Below are 20,899 nucleotides of genomic sequence, written 5' to 3'. Positions count from 1 at the left end.
TCCAGAAATGGTATCTTCCATATATGCGTCCAGAAGGAGCAATCAAAAAGAGGTGATTATATTGTTATATAGTACACAAGTGTCATCAACCCAGTACTCCATTTCGACACTATCCATTGTTGGAAGTATGTCCAGATTTTCGAGCCAGGAAATAAATGAGTATTTTGGAGTTGCTTTCGAGAACCAAACTCCATGTGTCCATAGACATTGTAGTTTCTCTTCTCTTATTCGATACCAAGTTTCCTTGGCCGAGAATGTTACTTTGAACTCAGAACGATGTTTCCAGAGATCGATAAGGTGCTCCCCATGTGATTTGTTCACTTTCTCCAGTAAGGTGTCCAATTCCTCTTCAATGGCGTTGAGTAGTGAGTTTCTGTGTCTACGTCTTTTCTCTGTTGTTGCAGAGTTTTTTCTACCGACACTTCCTTCCTGATACCCAAATTATGGTTGTTACTTAATATTGCATCATATATTGTTTATGAAATTTAAAGAGATCATCCCTAAACAGTACGTAAATATTTGACATCATTGTTTATTGCATGGATGCAATTTTCTTTTTGTTCTTGAAGAGAGAACAATTTTGATTGAATAGATGCAAATAGTACATCTCGACTTTACCTATAGGATTTTTTCCCCTATAAAATCCTCTGCCAGTGTGGCCAGTTGCCTTCATCATCATACTTTGCTAATATGGAAAAGAAATGTAAGGATCTTCAAAGAAACCGTTTCAAAAATCATCATCATCATCAGTTATTGCTGCAGTTGACTTTGTTGTAAATAACCATCTAATTGAATTGTATTTTGGTTGTTCTAATTTAGCTTTTGTTTAGTGGCTCCCTCAATTCCATGAGTTTCAGTTCTTCTATTTTGTAGTGAATTGTAATTTGAAAAACAGAAAACATATAAAAACTTAACATATTACCAAAGCAAAAAGAGTAACATGCAATACAATATGTAAAAATATAATGAATTGATGTAAAGTTTAGATGTATGTAAGCTAGTGCACAAGTCTTGAACTTTTGATTATTCTTATCTTTACTCATTGTAAAGCTTCTTCTCCCACATCATCATTTAGAAGCCATTTCGCAATTCTTTATTTCAACCTTTCGAATCATACTCCTCTTTTTGTAGTGGTATATTAATGAATCTTTGGTGTTCGTCTGGATTCAGTGAACTTGAGCAAATTGTTTATTGGACGAGATCATGTAGTTTTCTCTCAAAGAAAGAAAAAAAAACTGTTTCTTGTTTCGTTGTGTGCATTCTTTTGCTCAATTCAGTGGTGTTTTGGTATATCACAAATGTTTTTGGTTTTGTTTCTGTAACGTTATCTCTTGTGACCGTAGAACATCGTAGTTCAAGAAATGCTATTATCATGGTGACACTGGCCTCATTCACCGTCTACAAGGACAAAGTTTGACTATAACTGCGGCCAATAGTACTACCACTAGCACGTATACAACCGGTGATATAGTGGATTGCGGTATTGACTATGTTTCACAGGAATTTTTCTTCACGTGAGAAATCAACCTCTACCTATCTAGTCTCAAAATATACATCCTATCCATTTCAAGTTTTCTAATCTGCTGACATCTTCCATTATTTATTTGATGATAGCAAAAATGGATCTCTGGTTGGGACAAGCCCCAACGTCTTCAAAGGTGTTCTGTACCCAACAGTGGCTCTACATAGCGAAAACGAGGAGTATGTCTCTTCTTTTCTCCTTTTTTTCTTCTGTTTTTGCATTGACGGATGATTGCTTTCTCTCTGTTTTACTAATCTCCTCTATGCTTTTTCCTTTTTTTGTTCTGAATGAAATCTTGGCAGAGTTACTGTGAATTTCGAACCTGAAACGTTTCTTTTTGATCTTGTGGTAAGTTCGTCTTTTTTCATATATCTTTCTCTCATACAGTTTTCACCACTTATTATGAATGTCTCTTGTTTTAGGGGTACAAAACATCTATCAAGGAAAAGCTCAACGTGGAGATTGACAAGATATCTCTCTCTCCAAGCGTACCTTTAGACCTGGTGAAGAGCTACTTGACTCAGTATGGATATCAGAATACTCTCCATGCCCTCGGCGGTCCAGTTCCAGATCCAGACAACCACCCTCCAGATCCAGACAACCACCCTCCACATCCGCCTTCTGATCTGGAGGTAGTTCTCAGACCGCTTAGGGCTTCGTCTTACTTCTGCCGTCAATGAATCCATTCTTCCTTCACCAGTTGCTTATAGCCTAACCATCCGCATCTTTTAGAACAAACAGTCAAAAACGTTCCACGGTTCCTTTGAGACTTTTGGTCGTTTGACTTCTTTTAGAAAAATTCCTTTTTTTTTCTTTTTCCTTTTGGCTTTTGTGGATAATGGAAAATATTTGATTTCGTAACAATAGGGGGAAGAACTTTTAATGTCTTTTTCAACCTCCCAAAAATACTGATACATCTACTCTTCTCTACGATAGAATACTATCAATGTTTTTCTGGTGTTTCTCTGGCTCATGCCATAATGAGCTTTGAGCTCAGGTCTGAAAAGTTCAATTTGATAAAATATCCGTCCAGGGATGGTTGTTTTTTCGTATCTTATGAGGGAAGACTAGCTTTGATGCTAAGCTCCAATGGCCGCTCTGGTATTGAATTGTGGATCTTGGTAAATGCAGAGAATCACGAATGGGTATACAAACACTTTCCTACACCTTATTTTCCTTACACAGTTTGGGCTTTAAGGGATATGAAGTTGAAGGGTGTTACTGACGCGGGTGAGTTTATCTACTTTTATTCACCATTCTCTATTTATAGACGTCGTACGGACCTTATTCACCTAAGTTCTGAAGGATGGAGTGGGTTTAGAGTTATATATTTTGATCCGAAGAAAAACAGTTCAAGAGACGTTAAGTTTCCAGGAATTGCAATTGACGATTTAAAGTGACTTCGTGTACCTGGATTCGATCTTATGAAAGACTTAACTGTTGTACCAAATCACATTGAGACTCTCATGGCGTTGTAATAACTGGCTTACGTTTTTTCTTAGACTGACACTTATGTTATCATATGCATAACAATGAATCAACATTTTGCTTTCATATATAAAACAATACGTCCTTGTATACGTCATTGGGAAAGTCCACTTGAGTTCGTCTAAGCAACTCCTGATACCCTTTCACAGGATTCTGATATGAATGATACTGTATATTTCTTTGTAAAAGTACTGAATACAATACTCTGCACAAATACACTTAACAAAGCCTAAAGGATAGAGACTATCTCTAAACCTCCCCCTTACTCTTTAGTAAAAGCCAACCCAGAGCCGGTCCTGAAATTTGTAAAAAATTTGGAGGCCCTATTTCAAAATAAAAAAATAATTTATTATTTTATTTAAAATTAATAATAATTTTTTTATGACGAAAAATCTGTTTGAATTATTCTGTTTTATTTAAAGAAAATTTTATTCATTTAGTTACAATAGAAACAATATCCTTTTATTAAAAAAATATATTTTCTTTTAGTTGAAGTTTTATTCACTGTAAATCATAATAACCCAAAATGAAATATTTCTATTAAATTTATGCATTATACAAATATATTTTACATTTATTTTACATTTGCATTATATAAATATATGAATATATATAAACCAATAATGTTTTGTAAAAATAAAAAGCAAAAAAAAAATTGTAAACTGGGGGCCCCACAAGATGGGGGCCAATCAAATGTTTCACATACATCTGCTCAAGCCCGGCTCTGAGCCAACCCACATTATTCACTGTAGCTCGCTTTATATAGTAGCAAAGCTAACCCAACTAACGAACAGACTCCTAACGGCCCCAGTAACTGACAAGTCAATCTTCTCTTCTTCTTCCAAACTCGTTCTCTTCTCCTTATCTAACTCATGTTCTGTCTCTCAATCACTTCCTCAAATACCTTCTCCAAGGCTTACCAGATTCCTATATCCTACTAGTGTCAGCAAACAATGGGTTAAGCATAATGGCGGGGGCGGACCCACACTATGGTTAGAATAAGGAGGAAATGGAATAAACATGAAAGTTTCATGCATCTAGCTAGAATCTCTGAATAATGCCTCAATCAGTTTGAGTTCTTTAGCTACTTGGATCATCTTTGGTCTGTATTCATCTCTCTCATTGCAGCATCTCAAAGCCAGTACAAGACACATTTCCACCTGCGATTTCTGGACACTTGTGATGTCTTTACCCATCACCGTATCAATTACTTCGTTCACTTCCCCATCCTCCCACAACCCTTTCACATAGCTAAGAATACCTTGAGCATATCCATCAGATCCCTGAATGACAACCGGTTTGCCAGTGAGAAAAACCAACAAACAGATCCCAAAGCTGTACACATCGGTATACTCAGTCACAAAACTCGTGGCATGGTATAGCGGATCAAGGTACCCAAAAGTTCCGATGATTCTTTCAGCTTCTATTCTTGTTTTTCCTTCAGGTAGAGATATCGAGAAGGATAAATCAGACAGCTTAACAGTCCAGTCACTGTCTAAGAAAACATGCATCGGCTTAACATCTCTATGTATGATGATCTTAGGGAACGCCATGTGAAGATAAGTCACAGCATTTGCAATCTCTTTCCCAATCTTTAACCGTAAACCCCAAGGCAACAAAGAATCTTCCCCGTTGACACTAATACCTCCTCTCTCATTCAAGACTCCATTACTAGCGAACTCAAACAAAAGAACCGGAAAAGGAAACTCGAGGGAGCATCCTAATAGTTTTAGAAAGTTGTTGTGATTGCTCATCCGAGCAGACAAGACAATATCGTTGTAAACCTCTTCAACTCTGTGTCCTGTAACTTTATCCTCAGAGAACTTCTTGATCATATAAGATCTGTCTTCGATGTCACCTCTGTACCATTTATAGTACGCATCTTCCGAGACAAAACAGCTTGAATCAAAGTTGTTAGTGGCTCTAAGGATCTGGTCGGAAGGAAAGCTGCGTAGAGGAATAGATTTACCATTGGAGTCGGAGATTAATTCTTCTAGTAAGATGCTTCCGTTTTCCAAGAACCACCTCTTCTTCTTCCTCTCCTTTTCCTTCTTTCTACCAGACCAAGAATTCAGATACTGCTTCTTCATTGATTCCATGGTGAAAAGGTGTTTGGTTTTCCTTAAGCAAGTATCAGCCTTTTTATGGTGAATTGAATAAAGCAGACAACTCTGACCTTTTCTTTCTAATGAGAGAGAGACTGTGGAGAAAAGCCAAAACACACCGATAATTGAATTATACAAGCAAAATGAAATCTGTCCGCCTTTTACAAAAAAAAAAAAAAATCTGTGGCGGAGAAAAAAAATACAATGTATTGGGCAAAGTAGGCTTGTTTCTATTGCAATTTAAGACTTGTTTAATGCAATTTAAGACTTTCTAATGCAGTTTGACACTTGTTTCTAATTAATTTTCAATTTTTTTTAATCTACTATGGTAATAAAGTTAAAAACTATAAATCTGTGTACAGTAAAATTTAAATTAATATTTTATCATATAAAATTGGATGCATCAGACGTAATAACTATAACATTACTAGATGATAAGTGGTAACAACTGTGTTTCATATATACACCACATGTGTTTCATATTTTATCAAATGGTGGCATATGCCATTGTTTTAATTATTTTAAAATGAATAAATTAAGGGGGGTGTATTCAACCGAGAGTTTCAAGTGATTTGTATTAAAATGACAAATATACTGTTATTCAATCATGAATTTTAAAAACTCATTTAAAATCCAGTGTTATTGAACTTGACATTTCGTAAAGTACTCTGAAATCCACTGTTATTGAAAATATTTTAAGTTGTGGAGTTTTAAAGTTTTGAGGTGATTTTAGGGTGTTTGGATGGAGTTTCTTAGTTAAAAAAATTAAAACTCAAATCTCATTGTTTTAGGTGATATTCTAGAGTAGTTTAACAAAAATCACCTAAATCTCAGCAACTTATTAAAATCATCTAAAACTCCATTAAAAATAAAATCACATCAAATGTTAAATTGAATACATCCCCCTAAGTTGAGATTATTACTTTGTGTGTTTTTATTGATCAATTTGTACATCTAAAATAAATTCAATCTTATCGATTCTATAATTTTAAATTATATTAAAATAATGTGTTATTGGTTTTATAATTTATAAATCCTAATTCAAATATGTTACTATTTAATCATACATATACTAATGGATTGGGTTTAACAATATACAATATTTATTTGGATTTGTAAAATTTTATATGGATTTCTACATCAGTTAAAATACATTAATATAAAAGTTGAAAACTAAAATTTTAGCCAAAAAAGAAAAAATTACAGTAGTCTGAATTAATTATAAAAGAAAATCTATATAATAATAAGATAGTTTCCTCACTCCTAAGACTTTCATCTCAGCATCAGGTAGATCCCACTTTAACAGAGTTTAAAAGTGTCAAATCTATGATTTGAATCCGAGTTACTAAGATACAAACACTAACATTTATACCACTAAACTAAAGGATAACTTGTGCATTAATGGTCAAAACTAATATATATTTATGAAGGTCGAAAATCTTTGTTTATTTGGTTTCCTCTGAAGACCGGATCTACGTATTATGGATTTCATTTTAACTAGGCTTCATCACCTATATGAAGAAAAAATTCAAGTTTACAACAATTATAGTTTTCCCATATTGTAAATCTTCGTCGTTTAAGATGGGTTAGGATTATTTTCATCATCGTCTCAGACATGTTTGAGTTACAGAGCTGCAGCGTGTGTCTGTTGGTAATCTATTTTTTCACCGGTGAACACTCCGCTCCCCATCTTACATCGCTTGATCATAAATGTTCCTGATTTGTAACCCCTATGTAAACCCTATATATATGATTCTCATCTTTGATGAACTCAATCTACATCTCCACAAAACTCATTGATTCATCTTAGCTTTAACCATCTTCTAGAAAATGTCTATGTCTGCTTTTCCATTTCCTCAAACCGGCGTCACCGGCTTCCATTACTCAACCTTCGAGTCTATCTGTCATGGTCATAGTAGTCAGAGTATAGTCACAGTCTCCTCCGCTTCTAGGATTCGCTAAACTTCAAGAAAGACATTGTGTTTATGAGAATCACGGTTCTCTTCCTTGATAAAAAAAGTAAGTTAATTTTTGGTCTATCACACTAATTTAGCATAATTATTTTTAGTTTCTGCTGGATGTGCTAATCATTACATGCCATCTTTAAAATCCGGTTCCAGTGTGAAAGTCGATCGTTTTGAGGTTCATAGATGCTCAAACATTACAAGATAACTGATCATTCATTCCTCATTCGTTTCATCCCACCAACCATTATTGATGAAGTCATCACGAGTGCTCCTGAGATCAATCTGTAGTCATGATTAGGCCATTTCACAATCTCCAAGTGCTTGCGAATACAAACCTAGAACTTCCAGGTATATTTTCATATTACAGCTGAGTTGTTTCGATATCATAACTGATATTTAAACTCGCATATATGGTTGGACAAATCCATTATGTCCAGGGCTATGACCTCACCAAAAAAAAACAACTCGCATTATTGTCCGTCTCTTCATTGACCATAAGAAACAATCAAGACTTATTTTCCTTCATAATACTGTTTATATTATCTATATGGTGTTAACATTGATTAAAAATATTTTCTACACAAGATCTGTAGTTGTCTATTTATCTCCCTTATCAAACTAATTTCACATAAACCTTTATTTTACAGCTTAAAAAAATCACAAGAACCCAAACAATCAAAACACCAAAAACTAAAATCCCAAAATGACAAATCATTAATGATCACCTCTCCTTTTTTTGTCAAATCTTACAAATAAACTTAAAAAAAATATCAAACCAATCACCTCAACTAAAACTCAACGACACATACATCGAGTCAGCTAAACAAATTCAAACTACACAGCCAGATATTTAACAATTTACAAACTTACTTTTGCAGATGATTACGAAGATGACAACCAAGATCAAGAAAATCATCTAAACCAAAAAAAACAGAATAAGTTACGAACTCTGATAAATACAACTAACAATATTTTTTCTTTACATATTATCCATCAAATAGAAGAGAAACAAACACATGCACACCAAGAAATACAAGAGACAATTCCTACAGACAAAAAGACGGCAACAACATCTACACCTGGTCACTCTCTTTTCTTATGAAAATAGCTTACATTCTCAATGTCAACATGCCAATGCTATTGTCTTCTTATGAGAAATACATAAATTCTTTTAAAACCCATTAAGGCTCAAATACTCTGAATTGTCAATCATTTTATAGTTATTTCTACAAGTCTTTAGTAGTTTTTTTAAGGTCTGGTAAAAGTGACAAGTTTAGAAAAATATAATAAAAATAATAAGAATAATAAAATTATTTCTTAATACACACAACTTATAAACCGAAATCGGAGAAAAAGTATTCAGAAACAAAATATACTCTCAACATTCTTAATATAATTTATGTACTCTCAATAGTACCAAAAACAAATTAAAAAGACAAACAAACAATAAGTCTCAGTGACACATCAAGCAACACCACGAACTATAACAATCACAATACTAAAATAAATTAGTCCTTCATAAGTGGAGAACAATACCTATACAGTTCATCATCACAATACTAGTAAGAATAATACTAGGTATGGGATAGAGGCTGATATCCGAAAATTTTTAAGGTATTCGGATCCGAATTCGTCGGATCCGTGTATTTAGTATTCAAATTTGGATTTGTGGCTAAAGAATATCCGGATTTCAAATATCCGTCTAGATATCGTACTATCCGCGGATATCCGGATTTGAATCTGAATTCGTACAAATAATTTAAAAATACTAAAATATTAAAATAATACATAAATTAAATATTTATACAAGATTTATAAATTTATATATGTATATAATATTTATAAAAATATAATATAATATTATAGAACAAATTGTATGAATACATATTAGTATATAAAATAGAATCATTAATAAAATTAAAACCGTAACATATTTTAAAATTATCAGATCCAGATATCCAGACCTAAAAGTTATGATATCTGGATCCGGATTCGGTTTCGACGGATCCAAAATTTTAATATCTGAGTCGGGATCCAGACAAATGATACCCTATTTTCAAAGTAGATCCCGAATGAATATCAGATCAAATCTGGAACCTAAATAATAAATCTCAGGCTTAAAGAATAAAGGATATTGGCTGCTATAATCCAATATATATATAAAATCATAGAGTAATGCATAAATGGCTCAATTATAATATATTATGTATACTATAATCTAAAATATAAGCATTCAGATTAAATAATAAAAATAAAACAATGATACAAGACACGATAGAATGCAATCCGTGTTATAATGCAGACTATAGTGATTATTGTTTATTTGGTTTTTAGATTTTAGTTTTTGGTTTTAGCTTTTAGATTTTTTTTTGTCATCAACTTAAACAGACTCATCTAAATTCTGAAAATTATGCCGGAGTCTTTATATCCATGTGAACAACAAAAGACGGCTGCTTCCTATCACTGCTTGCGAGACTGTCTGTCTTAATGCTTTTCGTCCATGGCACATGGATGATCTCCGAACTTCTAAAACATCTCTTTAGTGACTTGATATCTTCCAAATAACATGGAAAAGCTGGTCATTCTTCTGGTTCTGAAACTATTTTCACCAATTGAGAACAATTTGTTGCAAATGTAACATTCGACTGATGTAGATTCTGCATACATTCTATTGCCTAGACTTGCGCTTCCACTTCTGCATGTAGAGGAGAAATACTAGCCCGGACATTTCGTACTCCCAACAGCTCCTCAAAACTTTCTGAGATACTATACCAACCTTGACCGGGACATCCATCATTTTTTTTTCCATAAGCCAACTGTAAGGTTTTTTGTTAGATTAGATGTTTGTTTATTTCATAATTAGGGACTGTGTGTTGCTAATGTATCTTTCTGATGCAGCGTGGCAAAAGGAAATAAAAAGCCAACACCAAACTAGAGTAAGAGAATCTATAATATAATATAATACTAGACTTTGATCCGCGCTTTGGAAGCGCGGAATATTTTACGATGAAAAATTTCATTAATAATTTAACAAATATTTTGGTAATTTTTAAAGAGTGTGTATTTAAAATATTTTTGCATTTAAATCAGTGTTTTTAAATTCAACCCGATTGTGATTATACCGGTTAATCCGGAGATCTGATAATTCAATTTAGGCTTTTAAAATATACATATTAAAAAAGTCACTAAAACCCGAGACTAACCGATTGAATTGATGGATGACCGATATGTAATCTAATTGGATTTAAATTGTAATAGTTTCATAATTTGTAATCTTATAATCCAAATTTTAAAGTTCATTATTTTGCAATTTATGAAATTATAACGTTTCTACAAAATTTTAAAGAGAAAATGATATATATAAAATAACTAAGATTAATCCCCTATATATTAATCCTGGAGCATTACAACATTGTTTGGTAGCCACATGTCATCATGAGAATTATTCTCAGAATTGTTAGAGAAATGGTTGGTCCATCTACACATATATTATAGTTTTTATTAAATAATTATTAAATTAATTATTAATATACAAAATAATATTATCTATTATTTCCTTAAATAAAAGATATGGAATTTCCTAATATGATTGACATATATATCACCATTAATGATTATGAATAATAGAAATTTGATAATATTTTTATCCTCTATACTTTTCGTTTAATTTTAGTTGTTAAAATAAATTAAACAATCACATTAAAAGCATATAATAAAAAAATATATATTTTTTCTTATATGTTGCATTTCGAATTTTTTAAAACGATTATAGATTACTAAAAATGGTACAACCCTCACATTGAAAATTTTGTATCAATGGTAACTTTTTTTCAGTTCAGCCCATCGTTTTTAATGGACCTTGACCATTTTTTAATGATTAACTAAATAAACCACATACATAATAGAAAGTGTTTTGGTTTAAAAATTGTTGCATACCCAAAATCAGTATGAACCATCGTCACTTTCATTTGAAATTTGGTTACAATAAAAAATATATGGTTGGAAAAATAATCCGAATGCAAATAACCGAACCAATCCAATCCAGAAAATAGTATGGAACTTTAATCAAATTGGTTAGATATCTGAACATGTTTAAAATTTTGGTATCTAAAAAAAACGGAACCTAACCCGATCTGGACCAAAATATTTTGGGTATCCGAGTATATTTGAACCAAATTTATATACTTAAATATATTATTTAAAAAAAAAAATTAATATCTAAAAGAAATATACAAAATACTTAAGATGATTTTAAATTGTCCAAACTACTTAGAAATATATAAAAATAGTAAAAATTATATATTTAAAATAACTAAACATTACTCAAAATACCAAAATACTGAAAATATCTATTCATTTTATATCCAAATATTTAAGTTAAACCAATTTTTATGTTAAGTTTAAGTATTTTGGTATACATTATTCAAATTTATATGTAACATATTATTTTTATTTTTCTGTTTTGAGAAATTTAAAGTATATATGAACTTTAAGTTTTTAAAAAAATTAAATGGGTTATCTGAATATAAGCCCAAACCGAACATATAAAGATTCGAACCAAGTTTACAAAGATCCAAACCGAACCTAACCAAACTAAATGATACCTATCCACATGCCCCCTAATCAAATGTAAAAAAATTAATGATAACAAAAAATGTATTATCTATTTAGATACAACATATTTTTAAAAAAATTTGCTCCGCGCAAAACGGGGGTTATCATCTAGTTATTGTATTGTTTGGAAATATTGATAGTAGTATAAAAAATATATTGTTTGGAAATATTGATAGTAGTATAAAGAAATAAGTATATTGTTTGGAAACATGGATAGTAGTATAAAGAAAGGAACATTAGTGATTTAATGTAGGTTAAACTATAAAGTATAAAAGTGTATTTAATTTAAAAACTTACAAAATAAATGTTAGGTCCAACAGAATGTTTCTGTTTTAATAAGATAGATATTAATTATTTATTATTTATCAATAATAAATTATATATTATTTATTATTAGAATCGGTTTAAAATGTACAACACTAGATTTATAAGGCATAGGGCCTAATGCCGTTAGACCACTTCTAGAACACTATAATGTTGATATAGTAATGAGCATATTGCTTATGCTAATTATCTGCCAATTAAACCCTAAATATGATACATGTTCTATTTAAATATTATAATATATTGTAGCAAATTAAATACACATAATATAATTTCTAGATAAAATTTTAGTTCTAATAATATTTCTCGCAGATCACACTTTTAACTAAAAGTTAACAGAAATTTTCTTTCTTGCATGGCAGTCCGCCATCCATTATATTTGGGCTGATAGCAATGGACACTTTCACTGTAGCTGTTTTCGTTCATCAGACCAGATTTTGAACCAGATCAATTCAACTATAACAGGGCAGTTCCAGTTGTAGTATTAGGAGGAGCACTTAACATTTAACGAAAAACTAGATTTTGATCCGCACAACCGTGCAGATTTTATTTTCAGTTTTATATGTATATATATTTATTTAGATCATTAGTATTATACATTTTTCAATTTTTAATTTTAATTATATAGTTAAATATTTATAAAGCTATTTCAAATACAATAGTGTAAAGTTTGCATGTTGTAAATAATGAATTTTTAAAACTATCGTACGAATTTTTTGCTTCTTATTATATATTTATTTTATTGTATTTGTATTTTGTTATTAAACATATTAATATGTGCATAAAAACATATTTGACAATTCTTTTTTATTTAATTTATGTTAAATTTGTACCCGCTTTCAAAACTGGATTTCATTTTAGTAGTATTTTCTATGTTTATTCATTTTACACAATATATTATTATATTTACAAAAGTGAAAGATATGTTATTTATACATGTAATATATAGTTTGCTAATGTTAAGCCCCTGTCATCATATTATATTAAGTTCAATATGATAAAATTAACATGATTGATTGTGATTATATAATAGATAAAAATAAGATATAATATTTTATTTTTCATTTTATAAAAGACAACAGAATATATTAATGAATAATAATATTTCAAAACTAACTACGAAATTAGTTAAAATAATTTATATATAATTCTGAAAATTAAGATCTGGTTAAGATCTTCTTAATAGATTTTCTGAAATTTTAAATATATATATTTAAATTTTAATAAAGATATCAATATGTGTATGTTAACCAATCCTGATTTTTAGGATTAATATATTAGAAATGATATATTATTGAAGCATATGTTTAGTAATTAATGAATGGTAAGTCATTTCTAGTTAAGGGTCCATTTTTAAAAATATCACACATGAATCAAAGTTGCGATTTCTGTTTTAATATAATAGATTTTAGGGAAAAATCTAGTTATATTCGTTAGTTTTCAAATTAAATATGGAAGTTGTTTTGTAAATTCACAAAACATTTTATTATTTAAAACTATTGGTTGTTTTATACCAAAATTGTGATATTATCAATATTCTTGTAAACGGTTAGAATATTATTTATTTTTTTTGTAAACTCGTGTAAAATATTTTATTATTTAAAAGTATATTTTGTTTTGATTAGTTACAACTGAATAGGATTTAATATTTATATAATTTGAAAGATATTACAAATACATCTAGATATTTAATTTGAATATTATTTAAATAAAAAGTTCATTATTTAACTTCATCTTCTCTAAATGAGATGAAAACCAGAAGTGTTAAAATAACGTATACATTTCATAGAAGAATTCTTGAAAAACTTTCTAGTCTCTTCATCATGTGTCCCCATAACTCCTTGCTGCAGATCAAAACATGTGTCCCCATAACTCCAGTAACAACTTCGAAATACTCCTTGACAACCTTAAACTGGCTTTGTATAAAATAATGTGACAAATAATTTAAAAGAGAACAGAAGGTTGGTGGTGTGGCCTAAGGTTCATGATATAATTGTGTATGGTTCGTTAGTGGTGTGTATTTTATGTTTTACGTTCGTGATATCAAAAGGTTTGTTACAATGTGAGATAAATAAACTTATGGATTAATAATATTCTTTATTTAATATGAAGTTTAATATAATAATAGATAAAAATACAGTGTGACCAATTCTAGTAAGTAGTCCATTTTAAAAAAAATCACACATGAATTAGAAGTCATGACTTCTGTTTTAATATAATAGATAAATGAAATTAGGAAAGAGAATAAACAAAAATTCTTAACTACGAGTTTTTAAGAAATTGTGGAATATTAAAAAAAATACACGTGTCATTCAAATAGGTGATTTACTAGTTTAAAGAAAATAAAACATAGATAAATAATTATAATATTAAGAGCATCCGCAATGGTGTTACCCATTAGAATCCTTAGAAAAAGTTTTTATTTTATTTTTTAATTATTATTTTTATTTTTTTCAGATTTATAAAAAAAAAATATCAATCAGTCGTGGAACGCCACGTTTTATAAGGACCCACAAATAGTATAAGAATTTACTAAGAACGAATCTTTATTATTAAATCTTTAATTTTTAATAGGATCTACTGATTATTTAATTATTTTTTTCTAAAGACTTCTCCTTAACAATCTCTATTCCGGGTGTCCTAATATTCTTTTTTAGAAATCTTTATGGTTTCTAACCATTGAAGGTGCTATAAAGATCCAAATTGCTTCAATCAGGCTGTCGAATCGTACTGCTGCTTCTCAGATGTACTCTTACTGGCTCCGGCTTCCCTACTAGGCGTCCTAGAATTATTGCTCTCATATCCATCCAGATTCTTTGTTTAAGCTTCTTCAATCCTATACTCCTATCATCGACAGTTCTGCATGTCTCTCTCTACCTTTGACAAGGAGAGCTGGGTTCAATTTATTCTTTGAATATGCTTTGTGTTAGACTTCAAATTTTACTAGGAAATGTATCCTACTTCAGCTGTATTGTTTGTTGTTTCTTTAAAATTTATTTGAAATTCTTTTCTCAAGAAATAAAGATTCTACATCAGATTCTTTAGCAAAAAATGTTAGAACGTTTCACTGGGATTTATGCTTTGTTGGTTGTTATATTCCGATTGAGTTACCAATACACTTTTTGTTTGAAAAATATAATAGTCGTTTATATTTAAAAATATATTTATAATTGCACTTATGAAATTATGTAATTAGAATAAATTTAGCTATAATTTTTTTTATCTTTATAAAAGTTTGCATAAAGAAATTCACTGTCTAATTATACTTACAATTTTGATATTTAGTTATAGTTGTCAGTGATAGTCATTTTCTATGTTTTTGTTTAGAAACGTGTTCATAGATCGTTTTATTATGAACCCCGGACCTATTGCAGAAACGTCAACCCATTATATGGCATTGTGATCTCGATGTGATATGTTATTTTTTACATTTGTGTCAATAAATTTTTTAGACAAACATTTGTGTTATATATGTTGAAAATTCTAGCCAAAGTTGAAAGGGATGTACTATTTGTGGAAAACTCTAGCCAAAGTTGAATGGGATGTACTATTTGTGGAAAACTCTAGCCAAAGTTGAATGGAATGTACTATTTGTGGAAAACTCTAGCCAAAGTTGATATGATATGCTACAATAAAATCGGTGTGAAAACATAAAAACTCGTCCATAAGCCCACATCCAGACAATTGGTTCATGATGGGAAAATTCTGGCATTCACAAGCACTCAGCCAAAACAGTCGACCTATGATGATATTCGTAGAAAATTGTGTGTTCTCACAAGCACCCAACCCAAAAAAAATTTCCTCTGGTGATATTAGTGAAAATGTAAAATAATTTAGAACATATATATGCAGATAAATCATTAAATAAATTAGATGACTGCAAAATAATTTTGAAAATATTATTTAAAGAACTAATTCAATCAATTATTCTATAATATTATTTGAGAAGTAATTTTGCACCTTAAACTCTTACATAAAAATAAGAATGGTTAAAATTGGTACTACCCTAAATGATATTTATTATATTTGCTGTTATGTAATTTATAAGAATTAATGAATCGTCTGTGAATAAATAAATAAAACATGAATGTGTTGTTAAGATAGATATTCTTGTATTTGAAACTTATGTGTTATACTATTATATAGTATTAATTACTAATGTAAGAGTATATACAGATTAATGTACATATCTATTGAGATATTAATGATGGTCTAGTGGTTTCAAGAAGATTTTCACATACTATTGATAGAGGTCGCGAGTTAGACTCTTTGTCGGCGGGGTGGTACTGAAACTTTTCCAAATAAATCTTGTCGCATATAGCCCATTAGTTTCTACGGTTCTAATGGGATTTTCCTGGATATGAGATTTTTCGAGATGGGGTCAGTGATACACTAAAAATGAATCCTTGCTACTGCCAAGTTAACAGTTGCAATTGTAGTATTTGAGATTCAAATCCAGAGGACCAGTCTACACTCTAGTTCTATAAGTTTCAGAATCAAGCTAAGAAGAAGATATGATTTGGTTGAAATAGGCGATAGTAAACAAGCAAAATAAACACGAGATTGATTCAATTAAACAAGAGCTAGCCTAGGGTATTTCATTGGGTGTTGAATTGGAGCCAAACAATTATTCAAGCGCGATGAAGTGCTTTCTAGAACTCGGATCACTCAGCTGGAACACTCCACTGTCGTGGTAGTGATCGCTTTGCAGATCGATCTCACCACCTAACTGTCGTTGGGATGAGAATCGATTGCAAGCTTTAGGGAACAGGTCCGATCGGTTCACTTACCACCCTAATATCTACTTTCGCTGATTAGGGATACTAAGCTCATTCAATACATGTCAAGTTATCATCCTAAGCGGTTAACTAAGTGATGAACTAGTGATCTAACATCAAGTGATCAGTTTAATGAAAGCAGTAAGAACAGTATGAATGAAGAACAGTTATGGATCGCTTATCTATGTTTAGCTCATGTCTCAACACCCTAAAAACCCTAGGCGAGCAAGGCCACTACTCGATCATGATGCACATAAACAAAGACATAAATCCTGAATAAAATTGCATAAGAACAGAGTATGAAACAATAGGGTTCAGATGATCTTCTCTATGAGAGGATGGATTCTTCTCCCTTACAAGTTGCAGATCGCAAAACTCAGTGTTCTCTTCTAAAAACTAGCGTAAGAAAAATAGAAAATAGATAGATGGCGTTTTATATGGAGGCGCCAATCAGAAGAAAAAAAGATTAGGGCAACAGGGCTTAAAATCCCGAAATAGGAGTTTCCATATTCGTCTGGAACAATCGCCGGATCACTCCGTCTGCTTGTTCCGCTTGAGAGAGAACAGTCTCGGGATTGTTCTCTTGAGTGTTCTCCGCAGGAATGCTCCAAAAGGACTTCTTTTCATCAGGCACCTTCTCTTCTTTCTTCTGCTAACTCCAGACCTGTAAAAGGTCAAAAAGGACTAGACTGACACAAATTAGTGACTTCAAACAAAAGAAAACATATATACAATGATGTGAAAAACACCATATATCAATTCCCCCAGACTTAGATCCTTGTTTGTCCTCGAACAAGGCAAGTACCAAGAACAGGGAGAAAGGTTTGAAAACGTGGGAACTCGCTTATTCTCAGCAACCATACTCTTACCACAAATCTCTGAACCATACAAGCTGTAGACTAGGACCACACACACACTTACTGAGAACCCCCTGATCGCTGTTCGAAGATCTGCTCCTTACTCTATATCTTAACCTGAAAAGGCAACACTTTCGAGACAAAACTCCTTATGTTCAATTAAGATCAGCGTGAGCTTCTTGTCACAGGCTCTACTCAGAGAGAACGGGCTAGGTATAGAACATGCTAACTTTTATGGTGGAGTTCAAGAGTGTTTAGGGTTTACCAGGAGCGGGTGCAGGATATCGCACAAAATGGTCGTGAGAGGACGGCTCCATTGAGGTCCACAGTCCTTACTCATCTCTGCTAATCGGACTGCTCTCCGATAGATCGATCATAAGGCTGCTCTGCGCGATTCAACTTCCCCTTCAGAACACTTCACTGAAACCACCATTACTTTCCCAACTTCCCCAATGGCATGCATCATAGATTCTTCCCCTTCTCGTCACCAGTAAATCAAAGCAAAACATAAATAACTTTTTTTTTTTTTTTTTTTTTTTTTTTTTTTTTTTTTTTTAGATGTACTGAATTACAAAATGCTGGGGTGACGAGCAAGGAGGTAACAAGTGATGTATATGATGCCACTGGTGATTCATTCTGGATTGTTCTGTCCACTTACTTCTCGTTGTTCTCCATGGTATCGGAACAGGCACCTCGGTTGTTCCCTTTCGTTTGGAACAAGCACTCCGGTTGTTCTGCCTGCTTCCACTGTGTGAGCATTGATGAGTAAGAACTGCGTCGATCCTTTCCTCTCCGACCTTTTTGCACATATCTGCACATAAAGTACTAGAAAAGCAAATGTATGAGGGTGGAATTAAAGGTCAGGGTTCAAGGTGGGAACTAGCTAAAGATGAGCTAGCCACTCAGGAACAGCAAGAGGGATAAAAATCGGATAAGAAGTCCTGAGTGTAGTTCTCATTCTACCCTGATCTAGTGCCCATGACAAGAAGAATTAGAGTCCAGATTAGGTTCAGATAAAGTGGAGTTAAGTCTGCCCAATGTAACCTGATCGGTATAGAACTTCTGGAGTGTCAAATGAGATAAGTCAGGGTGTTCCAGGTCCATGTGTGGGTCTTTCATCACTGCTAAGGTCACTGAATAAGAAGGTTAAAGCACGAGGTGGTTAAAGAGCATCACAAATAAGGTCCTGATTCCCACAATAGTTTTGACTGACTCGATCCTAAAAACTGACTCGATAAAAACATAAAAATGACACAAGGACTGACTCAAAAAGCACACAAGCGAATATAGTACAATCGCTCCCCCAGACTTAGTTCACACCATCCCTGGTTGTGAAAATAAATCAGAGGAAGCTGAAACAAACCAAACAGAAGCAAATAACATGAAAAATAAATAGTTCAGATGGATAAGACAAGGGATAGAAATAGTCCTTTCGGACTCAGTCTGAATCGCCGCTACCGGAGTGACCAGCTGTCCTCCTGTTCCTCGGCAGTCTCTCTGCTCCAGTCGTAGTCCCCGCGTGTTCCTTGCCTGGGCGCCTTGTTCTCTGCGGCGTACGCTCCTCCTGCGCTCCAATGCAGCCGCCTGTGATTGCCCTGAGTATCCTCTTCATGAGGCTGTTGTTCTTCTTCTGGGAATCAACCATCCAGCGTCTGTAGGCGTGATCATCAGTCACATCGGTGAAATCCTCCAAGTCATACTCACCATCAGCCGGTGGAGTCACATGCTCCACATCATCCATGTCTTCATCATCGTGCTGAACCGGTGCCTTCGGATCATCGCAGAGGTGCTCTGCAGCGGGTGAGAACACAATGTTCTCCAAGGATAAGAAGTCTGTGAACCCAGGCATAGGGAGCTTGCAGTACAGAGGGTTCCCTTCTTTGTCCTGGAACTTGTAGATGGTCTCGTCGCGCAGGATGTGGCATGCGATCAGGTAAGGAGTATCGATGTACTCAATCGCAGAGACGACCGTGTAAGAGCTGAGGTTGACGTTGAAGTGCTGGAACAAGAGTGAGCAGACTGCCGCAACGATCCTTCTTATCATCAGTTCGAACCAGTGTGTCTCTGCGTTCAGCGAACATGGAGATGAGATGATACCCTGGGTTGGTCTTGACTTCCTGGATCGGGGTGATGTTCTCTCTGCGCATCTCGTCCTCAAGTCCCGTGTAGAGAACTTGGAGCTCTCCATTCGTGATCTTGGAGGTGTACTCCTTCGCGAACAAGACATTGGACACAATCTTGGCGATGATCCGGATAGCAGGATTCCGGATCTGCGACTGATAGGCCTTGCGAGAGGTGAACTTGCCGGCTGCGATGAGATCCCAAAAGGTGTCTGCCGGTTTGAACTTTCTTTCCACTGAAATCCCCTTTGGCGTGTCTGCAATCTCGAATAGGGAGTTCAGGTCGTCGAGAGAGATGGAACAGAACTTGCCATCAGCCATGAAGGAGAAGAAACAGTTCTCATACGAAGGCGCATTGGGGTTCTGGTAAGTGATCTTGCACGTCGCGAGCACTTGCCTGACCAAGTCGGGGTAAAGAACCTGAGCCTGGTAGCAGAGAGGCATGATTCCCATAGCCTGCATCGTGTCGAACACCTCAGTGTCAAGGCCTAGATCGCCTAGTGTTTGCTGGTTCACGAATCGCGTGGGCAAGATCTCTGCTAGGAGGAGCTTGTTATAAACCGCCGCCGACTCTTTGTCCCATCCCTCGACGTTGAAGTCAAGGAGCATCGGATCATTGAGGTCGATGGGCGCTCCCTCAGTCTTGTTCGGCCACGGGTACCCAGGGAAGCACTCGCGGCTGGAGAAGCCTTGCTCTTGGTGACTCTAGCGTTTCGCATCTTTGGAGGCATCTACAAGAAAAAAAACAAACCCAATATCAGCACAGTTCATCGTTGTTCTAGAAACGATGGAACAATCCAATCTTCTTGTTCTACTCAAGTCCATCGATTACTAGACAACCTATACAAGCCTCAATCTTAACAAGCAGAAATCGCAAGGCCAAGAATCACAAGCAACAAATCGGTTCCTCTTCCATTGAAACTCAATCAAGAATTCAGTCCTAGTATACTATCAAGAGCTACAATCTAGGATGAAACGCAAATCATAAGGAAAAAGAGAAATCCAAGAAATCACTCCCAAATCGCGATTTGCATGCGCGAAAAGGGAGAGAGTTCTGGTGATTACCTTGATTGGAGAGATGATTCCTGCAAAACAACCCAATCTCAAGAGAATCCCAAGAGTTT

The 20,899-nt window shown here is 33.4% G+C and overlaps 1 protein-coding gene and 1 long non-coding RNA gene across 2 annotated transcripts; one reads left to right on the top strand and one right to left on the bottom strand.

Annotated features, from left to right (window-relative positions):
* Positions 1–1,186: 1,186 nt before the first annotated feature.
* On the top strand, positions 1,187–3,025 carry LOC108844599 (uncharacterized). Its single transcript, XR_001948481.2, has 4 exons — positions 1,187–1,514; positions 1,615–1,701; positions 1,825–1,870; positions 1,945–3,025. It is a non-coding gene; the product is annotated as an uncharacterized LOC108844599 (long non-coding RNA).
* Positions 3,026–3,600: 575 nt separating this feature from the next.
* Positions 3,601–5,229, bottom strand: LOC108844597 (serine/threonine-protein kinase ZRK1). The gene has a single exon (XM_018617878.2). It carries the CDS (start codon positions 5,107–5,109, stop codon positions 4,048–4,050), a length of 1,062 nt encoding a protein of 353 aa, XP_018473380.1. The 5' UTR covers positions 5,110–5,229; the 3' UTR covers positions 3,601–4,047.
* Positions 5,230–20,899: the final 15,670 nt, after the last annotated feature.

This window comes from Raphanus sativus, chromosome 3 (assembly GCF_000801105.2).
Source record: "Raphanus sativus cultivar WK10039 chromosome 3, ASM80110v3, whole genome shotgun sequence".
In the NCBI taxonomy this organism is placed as follows: Eukaryota; Viridiplantae; Streptophyta; class Magnoliopsida; order Brassicales; family Brassicaceae; genus Raphanus; species Raphanus sativus.
This window is presented reverse-complemented; position numbering and strand designations above follow the sequence as displayed.

Bases quoted from the DNA above. Each gene is read 5' to 3' on its own strand.
- LOC108844597 (XM_018617878.2), bottom strand. From the start codon at position 5,109: ATGGAATCAATGAAGAAGCAGTATCTGAATTCTTGGTCTGGTAGAAAG.